Raw genomic sequence first — 14,768 nt, forward strand, 5'->3', positions numbered from 1 at the left:
ATGACCCCAGAAAATTCACATCATTTAATCAGAGGTTTGGAAGAGCTGTTAGTGGAGCAGGGGAGGTCTGGCTGGGCACTCGCTGGGGAAGCTGCAGTGGGAATTGCTCAGCACAGCCAGGCGGAGGGGGCACTTTTGGGCAGCACCCCAGTGGCATGGAGAGCTGGTGAGTTTGGATTTGTGTGGATCAGGAATGGCTGTGGGACCAGAAACAGCAAATGTGAGGGGGGTTAACCCTGGGAGGGAGGAATCGCTTTCACCGCGGTGATGAACACACCCCTTGCACCCACACCTTCACCTCCTTTTCTGCACTTGCTCTTCTCAGCCCCAAAACTGCCCAGGGCTTTGAGGGAGAGCTCAGCTCCCTCTGCTCAGGTGGGTTTTAGGCTCTGCCTGCTCCAGGAGGAGCAGAGGGGCATCCCAGGGTGCTGAGCTCCGGGAATTCCGGGGTCTCCCTTCCTTTCTCTTCCAGAGCTCAGGGATTCCCAGAGCAGCGTTTGCTCTGCCCAGGCCCCAGGAATGGCTCACCAAGTCCGGGAGCCCCACAGGCCAAGGGCCAGCCCAGATCTGGGGGATCTCACTGGAGATTTGGGAGTCTCAAATTCTGAAGGTCCTGAGTTCGGTCTTCACACAGAGCACCAATAAATGTTGAGTTTTAGGGTTTTTTCTGTTTGTTTATTTATTTCTTTATATTGGGGCTTTTTTGGTTTTTTTTTTTTTTTGTTGTTGTCGAAGATTTTGAGATGACATTTTGTGTTTAGGTTTCGATGTCTATTTTTTAAAAATCCATATTATAGTTTCATAGGTAGCAAGTATCATAGTATTTTATTAATAAGGTATAAAATGGTTAACTATTTTTTGTTATAACATTTTTTAAGGTTAAACTATCTAATTGAGAAATGACACTTAAATTATTTTTATTTTTAACATAATACCTAATTTCTCGAAGTCCGCAATGCGGATCTTTTTGTCTAATTATAAAATACTACTTAAATTCATTAAAAAGGAAGAAAAAGCTAAAGAAGAAGGAATAGTTTTTGTTTTAAAACTTCTATTTTGTGTCATATATATTACTATATTTTAAAACCTTAAACTCTAAGTTTTTTACTTTGTGATATTACAAATTATTATATTATGATAGATATTACAAATATCAAATATTATCAAATATGATATAATATTATATGATAATATGATATTACAAAATGTGATACTACACTTTTAAATTAACTACACTGTAATTTTACTGTTATCGATTAATTTTGGAAGCCTTTTCCACAGATTTAGGTTAAATGTAGTGTTTTCTTGGGAGTTAGAGTTTTTTAGCATAGAAAGTCTAAAATTTTTAGTATCTAGAACTCTAACAGGGCAGTAAGTTCTTCTTACAGAAGATGGGTCCTGAACCCAAGAGAGGGAACAAGAGGTGAGCAGGAGCCCTCAGCTCACAGGCAGGGCAGACCAACCTCCAGTGGAGAAAACCCCCAGTTCCCTGTGGGAATGCAGAGCTTCCCTCTGGCTGCCCTGGGACCCTGGCAGGGGTCAGGAACCCCCCTGGACAGAGCCCCAGAGACACTGCCTGTGATCTCTGTCCATGGAAAAGAGTTTTCAGTCTTACAGGATGAATTACCAGCTCTGAGTGTTTGATATAAGTAATAATTAAGTGTGGCACAGGTGCAAAAGTAAAATTTTAGGATTCTAGATGAGGGGCCCAAAGGGGACAAGATGGAGGAAATTGGGTGTGCCTTGTCCTTTTTCTCCTTCTCCATGCCCTCCATGTCTCACTGTGGTGTTGGCATTTTTCTGTTGGTTCAGGCTGGGGACACACTGTCCAACGTAGGTGACAGATATTGGCACGTTCTTGTCAATCCAGCCCAGGGAGTTTCTGGTATTTAATGTTTGTCACATCCCACTGAGGGCAGAGCCCCACACGCTGCCCTGCAGGACAGAGCTGGGCAGGGCAGCAGAACATGTGAGAGATAAACAGAATAAACAACCTGGAAACCAGCACAGACCAATTATGGCTTCTGCTTTGGCAGCGGGGCTGACAGACAGAGACTTTCTACAATCTCTGGATCATCAATAGCTCAGATTCCGACACCAGAGAGGTGACATTTGTGCCCAGGCTGTGGCTCACACCCCCAGACACCTCACCAGGCTCCTCTGCCAGCATTCCCTGGGCTTTGCTCGGTAGCAGGGGCTCACAATGGCTTTTCCTGGCTGGCAGCTCACCTTGGAGCTGGTCACTCCTCCCTCAGCTCATCCTGCCCGGTACTGGGGGAGAAGAGAGGTCCCTGCTCCCCACAGACCAGCAGGAGAACATTCCTGAAGGACCTGATCCTCTGGCATCCCCACTCCTCTTGCCCTTTCCACAGGAATTTCTGAGCTCCCCAGATTCCAACAGTTCCCAAACCCTCAGGAGACCCAGAACTCCTGAAACCCCAGGACATCTCCCTGGTGTCGTGTCCTTGGCACAGTGGGGTTCCTCCCTCTCTGCCCTGGGCTCATCCCCACCCTGGTGTGCTCTGGGCAGGAGGTCCTGGGGGTGCTCAACGTGTGAGACTCAGCCCAGCAGATGGATTTGGGGGTTTTGGAGCACCCTTCTGCCACATGAGCAGCACTGTCAGCAGCACTCAGGACTTGGAGAGGGCAAAAGTGGCACCAATTATTGGGTAGATCACTGGGAGATTGGAGAAAACACATTTGGGGTTTAGACAAAAATCTGCCCCTAGCAAGCACATGTGATTCCTGCTTTCAGTAAAGAAACAACCTGGTGAAATGAGCCCTGAACAAATGCTTGGGGTTTGAGTGATGTTCTCCCCTCTTTGCACCTAAATTTCATTAAATCTGAAGGATCTGGATACATTTTTAAAGGAAAACAGGGAAACCCCATCCCACAGTGACTTTTTTTAGAGTACAGGAAGAAGATAAAGCACAACCAGATGCTCCTCTTTGGGAGGATGATCTGTCATTACTGGGTGTTGTTTGGCAAATTTTTTATTAATGATTGAGAGAGCACAATGAGAAATGCATAAAATGCTGGTTATTATTCCCTGAGTGCAAGCACTCACACTGAGCAGGGCAGCCTCCTCCCAACACTGCCCTTGATGCTTCCCCCTGGATTTTCCCTGTTCTGATTTTCCCTTTCTGCTGCATCACTGCAGCCCTGAACCTCCTTCCCTTTCGGTCTCAGTGGGATTAGATACTCAGAGTGAAAATAAACCTTCCTCTGCCAGCCTGTCCACAGGGAGAGCCTCTCCCTGCCTCCCTGCCATCCATCCATCCATCCCTGCCATCCCTCCATCATCCATCCATCCATCCATCCATCCATCCATCCATCCATCCATCCATCCATCCATCATCCCTCCATCCATCCATCCCTCCCTGCCATCCCACCATCCCCAGGGTTGATCCCCCGGGGCACAGGAGGGGATCCCCACCCTGGGGACATTGCAGGGGTTGGTCTCTGCTCCCCAAGGGTGCCCTGGACATTCCTGGCCTCAGCCCCAGGGCTGGAGCTGTGGGCCAGGATCAGTGCCCAGCTCAGGGCTCTGGGGTGGCCTCACTCCTTGCTTTTCCCAGCAGATCTCAGCAGTTTGGTGGGAGCTTTGCAGAAAGCCCCACACCACCTCTGGCAGCTGCAGATGCCCAGCTGAGGGTGGCAGGGCAGCCTGGGCCCCTCTGTGAGCCCAGCATTCAGCCAGGCTCCCCAGGAGCTGATCCCACAGACCCCACACTGGTCCCACACCCCAGCTCCTGCTGCCCCGCCAGCCTCAGGTGACCCCGAGGGCATTTTTGTGATGCCAGCATTGCTCAGAAACCCCTTCCCCACCCACTGCACACAGCTTCCCTTCCCAGGTGTGCTGTCACGGAGAGGCACCACCGTGTGCGTGGACAATAAACAACAATCACCCAGGACCCAGAGGAATTTAAACTCCTCTGAGCTGAGGAGAGCTCTCAGAGTGATGATTAAATCCCTTCCAAGCAGCCACAGGTGTGGGAGTGACTTCTAGATGGATTTTTGCCTTTTAAAAGGATTATGGCCCTTAGTGACTACATTAAGGGGGAAGTTTAATGGGACAGAATCTGGCCTTGTGGGTGTCAAATGTTGTTCAGATCATACAATTCATACACACTCTTTAATGAGGTCATTTCCAAGCACACAAAAAGAGCTCTCTGCTTCAAGGGGGTCACCCTGGGCTGTAAAATCTGTGGACATTTTCCAGCTCAGTTAAAGATTCAAACCCATTCCTGCCCTGGCCCTCACCCTTGGCTGGGCCATCAACCTCCAGTGCTCAGGCAGCTGAACCTCCTTTTAAAAAATGAACTTTTTGTGTGTTTCACTGACCCCCAAGGACTGCAGAGCTGGGTGGGGACTCTGTGGTGACACAGGTGTCCCCTCTATGGAAAAGCTCCAAGCCCCAGACACGCTCAGAGGGTGATTCCTGAGTGAAAAGCTGCTATCCAGTCCCTCTGCTCATTGGAATTCTGTCAGGTTTTGTCTGTTCTCCACATTCAGTCAAGACCTGACATTTCCCCCCTCAGATGTGAACATCCATTGCATGCTTGGACTTGCAAAACTCTCCCTGCTGCTGCCCTTGATCTTCAGGCAAACCCAAGAATCTGTGTGCTCCCCTGCCCTCAAAGGGCTGCAGTCAGCACAGTAGCAGAATTCAAATAGGTGAATATTGCAGCAGGTGTGAGACAGAGAGGGAGCCGGGATGGAAACTGCTGCTCCCAAGGTGTGTCCCCAGGCCAGGATGCACCAGTGCCACTGCTCGGAGCAGAAACATTGACCAGACCTGGAAAACACCAAATACATCTCAAAGCTGTGCAACAAACCCCCCTCCAGGCAGAGACAGGTTTTCCCAAAACAAGGCCCCAGCTGTGAGCTGCTTTGCCCTGCTGGTTCCCCAGTGCTGTGGGAGAACCTCAGGGATCAATCTGAGGCTTTGGTTGGTGTCAGGGAACCAAGCAGGACCACGTTTGTAACTCTGTGTGCAGGGACCTGAGCTGCTGGGGGAGCAAACAGCTCCTGCCCAGAGCAGCTGTGGCTGCCCCTGGATCCCTGGAAGTGCCCAAGCCAGGCTGGACAGGGCTGGAGCAGCCTGGGACAGTGGGAGGTGTCCCTGCCATGGCAGAGGGTGGCACAGGGTGGACTTTAAGGTCCCTTTCAACCCAAACCATTCTGGGATTTTGCAATTGTGGTTTCAAAGAGCTTCATTGGAGTTCCTGGGAGCTCTCAAGGGCTGTGGAGGAGCTCAGGAAGAGCAGGAGCCACCACGACCAGCAGCATTCATGGAGCTCCTCATGCACCTCCAGGTGTGCTGGAGGCTCTAGTGAGGAAAATGTAAATCATTATAACAATTTTTTGGGCTAAATTGTTAGAAAGGTGGGTTTAGAGTGGGATTAGACACTCAGAGTGAAAATATTCCATCCTCTGCCAGTCTATCCACAGGGAGAGCCTCTCCCTGCCTCCCTCCATCCCTCCACGTGCCTTGTCAGGACAGGTGGCACAGAGGGGCCCAGGATCCCTGCAGCTTGTCCCCATGGATGTGGGAGATCCCTCAGGAGGGGAGAGGAAGAGCTGCAGTGCAGGGAGTGCTCCAGGGGGCAAGATGTGCCCTCAGTGACAGCCCAGAGCTCTCCTGCCATGGGGCTGGAGCTGTCCTGGTATGGGGAGGGCAAAAAAGAGTTCTCCAAATTCATCTGCTTCCAGCTGCCGGGTTCAGAGCCAGAAAACATTCCCAGAGCACTGCTGGAACCCTGGCTGCTGAGAATTTCAGACTTTCTGTGGGACAGGCACTGACCCCCAGGAGAACACTGCACTGACCTGAGACCGTGGAGAAGCTTCCAAAATGGAATGACAGAACTGGGATTGTGGGTGTGGACTTTGAATAGAAGTGTATGATATCACATGGTGGAAAACTTAGAGTTTAAGGGTTTAGAATACAGTAATAGATATAAAGCAAGATGGAGGTTTTAGAGTGGAGGCTGGTCCTTCTTCTTCTTCTTCTTCTTCTTCTTCTTCTTCTTCTTCTTCACCTTCTTCTTCTTCTTCTTCTTCTTCTTCTTCTTCACCTTCTTCTTCTTCACCTTCTTCTCCATGGTTTTGGGTGGTTTTGTGTAATTGGATAAAAAAGTCCCCATTGCAGACACAGGTGGTTGGTATTGGGTTAAAAATAAAAATAATTGAGGTATCATTTCTTAATTGGACATTTTATCCTTAAAAGGCCTTGCAGAGAGAAAGACAGGGCTCCATTTTTAGCTTGTTAGGGTGAAGTGCTGTAGAATTCAGGGTTTGTGAGACTGTGACAGAGATAAGAACTAATAAATATCTGAGTCTGAACAAGAAATACCACCTCATACATTTAATCCCTGGCAAAAAAAGAAGCAAAGATTCCTCCCAGAGCAGCACATCCCAGGGAGGTTCTCCCAGTGTTTCCAGTGAAAAGCTGCAGCACCAAGCTCAGGCAGCCACAGGGGCTGGAGCTCACAAATGCCAATATTACCCAGGGCTGGGCAGAGTCCTGTTCATCCCCAGGACCCCAAGAGCTCCCGGGATTCAGCACAGACAGCACCAGGTTATGGGATTGAGAAGAAAGAGAAAGGGGTGGCCCAGCAGATTGTTCCCCAGGGGTCCCCTCCTGGCCCTTTGCTTTTCTCTCACCAGGAGCCTGTAAAAGCACACCTGAGCACACCCCAAGGGCCAGCCCAGAGCCACCTGCTCACCCAGCACAGGACAGACAAAACCTTCCCAGGAGCTGCAGGCAGCACCCCCATGGAGCCCAGCTCATGGAGGGGTGTCGTGGTTGAGACAGAGACAGCACAAAGAACACGCTCCCTTTCCAGAAGTTCAAACTGTTTTTATTATAGCATGGATGCTTTTTATACATATATTATATTTTAGATAACATATGTAATATTTTCTATTTTATACATATTTTATATTTATACAAATATACATATTTTATATTCTTACAAAGCTCATTAGTTTACTCATTGGTCAGGAACGGCAAACAAAGTGATAATTGCAATAGGCAGTTGCAGTTGCTCTTATTTATCCTTCTTTCTTCCTTGGTTTCTTTGTCAATGACCTTGGTAGGAAATTCTTTCAGGGGTGAGCATGGATCCTCTTATCAAACTTCCCTCTGGCTCACAGAAGTCGCTGTCAAACCTCTCCCACATCTCCCAGGGTTGGTTCTGGCTGGTAAATCCCAGCTGCCCTGAGCAGCTCCTGGCACACAGTGGGTGCAGCCCTGAGTGCCCCCAGCACTGCTGCCTCCAGGGAGGAAGGAGGAAATGTCCCAGAACCTTTTGAACTCCCTGGCAGGAAACCTGCCCTAAATGCTGCTTTTCATGAGCCCAGGAGCAGTTCTGACCTGCTGTTCCCAAACACTGCTGGGTCTCATCTCTCGGGCTACCGGGGGCCCTTCCAGCCAAAGGGAAGATGAGTTTGTGGCAGCTCTGCAGGGAGGAGGAATTGGGTGTGGGCACGTGTGGTACTCACATATCCCCTGAGCAGAGAGAGCTCTCCCAGGACTTTCCTGGGAAGCTGTCAGAAGCTGTAAGAAAGCTCAGAGAAAAAAATTAGAAACAAATTTTTATCTTCACTTGCTGCACTTGTTGTTGTGCACGTGTGGAATGTGTTATAGAGATTTGTTTACCAAAGAGTGATTTCTTAATTGGCCAGTAGTGGTAGCATTTAGATTTCAATTAACCAATTGAAATCAATTGGTTAATTGATTTCAATTAACCAATTGATTTAATTGGTTAACCAATTTCAATTAATCTGGTCTGTCTGGATCAGACTGTCTGCAAGAGCAATAACGTTTCCTAATAGTGTAATATAGTATAGTACAATAAAGCAATTGATCAGCCTTCTAAAATCATAGAGGCAATGCTAATTATTTCCCAGCAGGGCCAATAGGCACAGCTCCTTCCAGGCTGGGGAGTGCAAGAGGCAGCTCTCCAAGGGTGGAGGGAGCCCAGGAGCAGCCACAGAAGGAGGAGCTGCACAGAAACTTTCACTGCCAGGGCTGGAAGGGCTCACCCAGAGCATGGGAGCACAGTCAGCTCCCCTCGGCTGGACCCAGAGCCCTGCTGTGCCTGGCACCACCGGGGGGACAAAAGGAGCCCTGGCCTGGGCAGGACCCTGAGGGGCTGGAGGGATTGAGCAGAGGAAGGGCAGAGGGGTTTGCTGTGTGCCTGTGCTTGCCTCAGCTCCTCGTGCCGTGCCCTGCTGCCCCACAAAGCCAGCCCCTCTGTGCCCTGCTGGCCCACAGACACAAAGCTCTCTGTGCACACCCACCCCTCACCATGGCAGCCACAGCAACGTGGCAGCCAGGAGGGACACAGGGCAGGAGAGGGAGATGGGGTCTGTCAGTCCTTCAGCTGCCAGCCTTGGGGTTGTGTTTGTGCCTTAAAAATTGTGGTTTTCCTCCATCTCTCAAATTCACCCTGTGTCACTTCCTCTCCTTATGTTCTTCCTTCGTCCCCATGAGCTCCTGTGATGAAGATTTAACTCCTCTGATTTAGATTTGACTCTGGTGATTGAGATTTTGGATTTAACATCTTGTGTAAGACATAAGATTTGCCCCTGGGATCCCAGATCTGGATTTCAAAGAGGTTTTATTTCATCTTCACATCTCAGCCACTCTGAGGAAACCATTGGCCCAGGGACCCCTCAGGCACAGCTCCTGACTTCTGTGTCTTCCCTGCACTCCTGGGGAGACCTGGATGATGGGGCAAGAGGAATGGAGATTTTATAACTAAGGGAATCACAGGTTCACTGCCACGAGAAGGAAAATGAGAATGAAAATGAGGTGATGGCTGGAGAGAGGCGCTGCCTGCTCACTGCACCACTGGGGCAGGGTCTGCTCCTCGGAGCTCAGCAGTCCCAGCAGGGCTGAGCCCCCTCCCAGGGGATGGGAGGGAGCTGGGAGCACAGAGAGCTCTGGGCCCAGCCCCGGGCACTGCCCATGCTGCTGCTGCCTCCCAGCCACATCTGGCTGCCCCCATGTGTCCCATCCAGGAGTGGGAGAAGATGTGGAGCCCAAAGGTTGCCTGAAGCCTCAGGCAGGTGGCCCAGGGGAAGAGGGGGGCAGGAGGAGCAGGAGCTGTGGCAGAGGCCAGCACTGGGCAGGGGTGGGAGTCAGGTCCCCCAGTCAGTGTCTCCAGCAGACACATTTCTGCTGAGCAGGATTCCCTTTACATGCTTAAAATCATTCATGTGTCATTAAATCAACTGATGCCAGCTCAGCCTCCAGGCTGGAAGAGCAGCTCTGGGTGAGGACAGTCCCCCCACGTGTCCCATGGCATCTGTGTCCTTGGAGGAGCTCAAACTGTGGAAGGACAAGGCCCTGAGAAACCAAATGTGACCCAGAAATGGCCCTGCCCCTGAGGGCTCTCCCAGCCTGGATCAACCAAGGACTACAAATGATTGTTTTATTCCACACAGTCTCCAGGAGCTTGAGGGAGAAACACAAATGCACTGGGGGAAGTGGTTGGAATGTGACAGGAATGGGATGAACTCCAACCAAGGGAGCTGGGAAAGAGCAGCCCCAGGCACCTGCAGAGGCTGGGGGCAACCAGCAAAGAGTGCAGAGCAAGAGCTGGGAGTGCTGCTGGACCAAAACCTGCAGGGACAGGCAGGAGATCCTGCCCTGCTGGGGCCTCACCCAGCTCTTGCCTCTCCCAGTCCAAGAGAAACAGAATCAAGGGCTCAGAGAATCTCCTGAGCTGGGAGAGACCCAACAAGGATCATCCAGGCCCTGCTGGCCCTGCTCAGGACACCCCAGCAATCCCCCCACGGGCTGGGAAGATGCTGAGTCAAAACTCCTTTGATTTGCCCACAGTGGTGGCTGCATAGTGAGGTCTGTGCTCTGCGTTTGGGGCGGTCACAGAGCTGCTGCTCACAGGCTTCTGAACCACCTTCTGCAGGGACACCAGGGTCCTGTGCCTCCTCAGGCCCTGTGTCTTCACCCTTTGTGGGAACCCAGGGCTTCCCTCTGGCTGCCCTGGCAGGTCTGGGACCCTGGCAGGGGTCAGGAACCCCCCTGGACAGAGCCCCAGAGACACTGGCTGTGATCTCTGTCCATGGAAAAGAGTTTTCAATCTTACAGGATGAATTACCAGCTCTGAGTGTTTGATATCAGTAATAATTAAGTGTGGCACGGGTGCAAAAGTAAAATTTTAGGATTCTAGATGAGGGGATCAAAGGGGACAAGATGGAGGAAATTGGGTGTGCCTTGTCCTTTTTCTCCTTCTTCATGCCCTCCATGTCTCACTGTGGTGTTGGCATTTTTCTGTTGATTCAGGCTGGGGACACACTGTCCAACGTAGGTGACAGATATTGGCACGTTCTTGTAAATCCAGCCCAGGGAGTTTCTGGTATTTAATGTTTGTCACATCCCACTGAGGGCAGAGCCCCACACGCTGCCCTGCAGGACAGAGCTGGGCAGGGCAGCAGAACATGTGAGAGATCAACAGAATAAACAACCTGGAAACCAGCACAGAACAATTATGGCTTCTGCTTTGGCAGCGGGGCTGACAGACAGAGACTTTCTACAATCTCAGAATCATCAATAGCACAGATTCTGACAACCCTTCAGTAGCAATTTCTGGCCAAATAAGCAGTTTGACCCACTATTGCCACAGTCTGATGCTGGGCCCCTGGCAGCTCCTTGGAGCAGTAGGAAGGATCCTCTCAAGCCTGTGGTGCTCCTTCCCCAGCTCAGCTGCTCCCTGAGCCTGGCGTCCCTGCAGGTGGGACTGTGGTGGCTCAGTCTGTGCCAGGGCCACCTGCCCGGGTGTCCAGCCAGCCTGGAACCGAGCACTGACACCTCGGACCCAGAGCAGCCCCGTGCAGGAATGCTGATCCCTCTGCTGCTGAACTTTCCCCTTGGCCACGGCTGAGAACTCTCATCTCAGTTCTCCTGGCAGCTGAGAGACCCCAGGGAATCCCCCGGGCTCCAGGTGTTGCTGCCCTGGCTCCAGCCCCTGGCAGGTCCTGTCAGACCCTCCAGCCCCTGGGCAGCTCCCAGGTGCTCTGGAGCCCCAGGATGGCTCCGTGCAGAGCTGGGTCCCTCTGGGGTGTCCCAGCTGGGAAAGCCCTTCCCACAGCAGGGTCACCAGCAGCACTTCTGTGCTCAGGAATCCCTGGCTTCCAGAGCTTTGTCCCCCTGAGCTCATCAAACTCCCCCTGTGTTGGATCAAGCCCTTTTCTGACCCAGAGATGGGGCAACTGAGAGATGCTTTAAGAACTTTTATCCCATTTTCAGTCTCATGTGAATGGTGAGACAATACAGATGTTACAATTTACGCTATTATAATTAGGATCCAACTATTTCCTAATTACAATACACTATAAGTGTTCCTTGGCCCATCAGTTTTGCCACCCCATGCTGTAAATGCCCTAAAGCAAATAATCTAAAATTACCTCTTGTGGGTCCTGCTGTAATGCATCTTTCCTAGTTGTGTTTCTCCAAAGTATCTGGTGTTATTTGCAAGGCCATCCTTTGAAACTTGTTTCTTGCTCCATTTCTCTCTCAGCAGTGTCTGTCCTGCTCCAGGGCATTTCTGAGCCAGCATTTCTTACCTCAGGGTCTGCACAGGGATGCTCACACTGTGTGAGCCTGCTGAGAATTCCCTACAAATCCATTTCCCAGCGCCTGGGGACGGCGGGGGCAGGGTTGGGGTGGCAGGGGCTGGCACGGGGATGCTCCCAGCCCTGACCTGCCCCTGTCCCTGTGCCCATCCCTGCAGGTCCCTGGCCCTGGGCCAGCAGTACAGCTCCCTGGGCTCCCAGCCCCTCCTCTGCGGCTCCATCCCCGGCCTGGTCCCCAAGCAGCTCCGCTTCTGCCGCAACTACATCGAGATCATGCCCAGCGTGGCCGAGGGGGTGAAGCTGGGCATCCAGGAGTGCCAGCACCAGTTCCGGGGCCGCCGCTGGAACTGCACCACCATCGACGACAGCCTGGCCATCTTCGGGCCCGTCCTGGACAAAGGTACCGGGGCAGCCGGGCTGGGCAGGGCTGGCACGGCCCCCGGGGCGCTGGGGCCACCAGGATTGTCCTGCTGCCCAGCGAGGGGCTCCGGCGTGCCAGCCCCCAACCCCGATGGCTCTCGTTTATTCATTTGTGTTTCTCGTTTTTCTCTCGTTTGTTTATATTTTTTTGTAGTTTTTGGCGTGTTCCATCACAAGGGGTGATGAGGGAAAGGTTCCCATCCGGGAGCTCAGAAGGGCCAAGGAGGATAGAGAGGAAGGGGAAGGTTTACCCCAAGCGTTCTCAGGTGTTCTGGAATCCTGGGCTCCACCTCCCTGTGCTGGGCATGCAGCATTTCCAAACAGGGCCCAGCACACCCGTGGGAAAGCCAAGGAGGGGGACGTGGTTGAGCTCCTTGGGATCAAGGCAGAGCCACTGAAGCACAAACTGCCCGCCCCAGGAGGTCCCTGGGCTCAGTTTTTCCCACCAGTGAGGAACCATGGTTGAAATCCACAATCCTGGTCAGGCTTAGTTCAATAAATCTTTTTTTCAATGGGATTTTAATGAATATTTTCACCAATGAGCCCAAAAAGCAGGAAACAAGGAGAGGTTATAAATTAATTTTGCCTCTCTTCTCTCCAAATTCCTTCATCCCCTGCTTCTGAAATGCCACCTTTCTAAACTGGCACGGATCAGGCACACTGGAGCATTGATGAGGCACCATAAAATTTGGATTCTCAGTGAGATCATGGGGCATTACACTGGAAAATACGAGAAAGGGCCCCAGAACAGGCTGGAAGGAGGGGCTGGAGGGGCAGATCCTAGAATCACAAAATTCTCTGAGTTTGAAGGGATACACAGGGATCATCCAGTGCAGCTCCTGCCCTGCCCAGACACCCCAACAATCCCACCCTGGGCATCCCTGGCAGCGCTGTCCAAACCCTCCTGGAGCTCTGGCAGCCTCGGGGCCGTGCCCAGTCCCTGGGCAGTGCCAGCACCTCTGGGGGAAGAACCTTTCCTGAGATCCAGCCTGACCCTCCCCAGCCCAGCTCCATAACCTGGCTCACATCTCAGCTGTCCCAGAGCCCAGATTAAAAGACATTCCCACAAAACTGAACCCAAGTGGTGAATTAAAAACTCCCAGTGGATAAAAATCTCCAGTTTCTCCGGTGGATTCTGTTCTCTCTGTGCCACATTCAGCACAGGGCACACCCACAGGTGATATCTTGGTTTCCCAGCTTCGTGAACAAAACCAAAACCATTTCCCCCTCGTCTTCCTGGGTGTTGACAGCACTGGGTCTCTGCAACCCCAAATCTCTTTATTGCACAGAAATTATTGTTTTCAGTGGTGCTTTGGAAATGGGGATTTTATGGTAAAAACTTCAAGGAACTGGATAAATTGGGGTGAGAGCAGCACTTTGGACTCTTTCCCAACAGTCCCCTGGAGAATGCAGGAGTTCTGGTGAACCTTTCTTACAAAGCCCCAATATTCTGCAAAGAAACAGCCCATGATATTCTTTTTTTTCAAGTTTCAGCCTCCCAGTAAGGGTAGGTATCGTTTCAGATCCCTGAAATGTCAGTAGAGTATTTCAGTGAAAATCATTTCTCTGTGTTAATGTGGGATTCTGTGCAGGAACCAGGATTGTCAAGCCTTATTAGAGCACCTATAGGCACCATGAGATTCATTTCCCCTCTGTTGTGCCAGGGTGTATTTTGGGGTAACTGTTGTATTTACTACCAAATAACTTGTCAGCAGGGCTCAACACACTCTTGATTTGCTGCCTCGTAAAAGCCTGTCCTAAATTTCAGCACTTAAAAGATCAGAAAGTTTTAATTTTCTTTAAAAACGGTCACTAAGAAACTGTCATAAAAATTCTAAACAAGTTAGGAAAGAAGTGTTGAAGCATTGAGACACTGAAAATCTCTCACCCCCATTTCTGTCAGCGGGAAAGCACTTAAAGATTAGATTTGAACCATCCTCCCTGTAATGAGCAAACTGAACTTTGAATTTATGGAGAATATTTTAAGATTCCTTCGGCTGCAGGGACTCGAGCAAAGCCTCATGTGTGGACTTGCCTCAGCATCTCCACGCACCCCCAGCTGACAAGGTAAAATATCACCCAGAGCTCTGAAACTCTTCTGACAGATGGAGAGAAATGAGTGAGCACGTTGGAGATTCAGCTTTCCCAATCCCACTGTGACACATCTCCAGACAGCCCTGCCAGGCTCCCAGGGCGTATTTATCCTGATGTCTCACTAACCTGTAAGTGGAGCAGTTAAAAATAAACAGCATCGTCTGCAAAGGAGGACACATCAAAGCCCAGCCCATCTGATCGTGGGGATTATTCACATTTTTGAACTGTGCTCGTGTCTTTTCCCTGCTGCCTTCAAAATTAATGAGTGGATCGAGGATGGGACTGGTGTCATTGTGTGGCACTGAGGAGCAGGGAGCCTTTGACGTTCCCAGTCTGCAGAGAAAAGCAGAACTGTCCCAGGCAGCTCCCCAGCTGAGGGGGAGAGGAGGGGATGTGGCTGAGCTCTCAGGGGTGGGGACAGAAGTGAGAGGTGCTGTCAGCTGGGGGGCAGCAGCCCTGCCTGTCCCTGCCAGGGACCTTTCAAAGAGCACCTGGTCCAGCTCAGCTTCTTCCTCCGATGCAGCAACAGGGTCACAGACTGGTTTGGGTTGGACAAAGCCCACCCAGTGCCACCCCTGCCATGGCAGGGACACCCCCCACCGTCCCAGGCTGCTCCAGCCCTGTCCAGCCTGGCCTTGGGCACTGCCAG

General features: G+C 51.2%; 1 protein-coding gene across 1 annotated transcript in view; it reads left to right on the top strand.

The window, feature by feature from the left end:
• Positions 1 to 14,768, top strand: part of WNT3 (Wnt family member 3) — a 52,163-nt gene that overhangs the window by 28,662 nt on the left and 8,733 nt on the right. The window contains exon 2 of the mRNA XM_021539883.4: positions 11,764 to 12,005. Coding sequence (XP_021395558.3) covers positions 11,764 to 12,005 — 242 coding nt within the window. The remainder of the gene's footprint in view (positions 1 to 11,763; positions 12,006 to 14,768) is intronic.

Source organism: Lonchura striata, chromosome 27, assembly GCF_050655825.1.
Source record: "Lonchura striata isolate lonStrDom1 chromosome 27, ASM5065582v1, whole genome shotgun sequence".
NCBI lineage: Eukaryota > Metazoa > Chordata > Aves > Passeriformes > Estrildidae > Lonchura > Lonchura striata.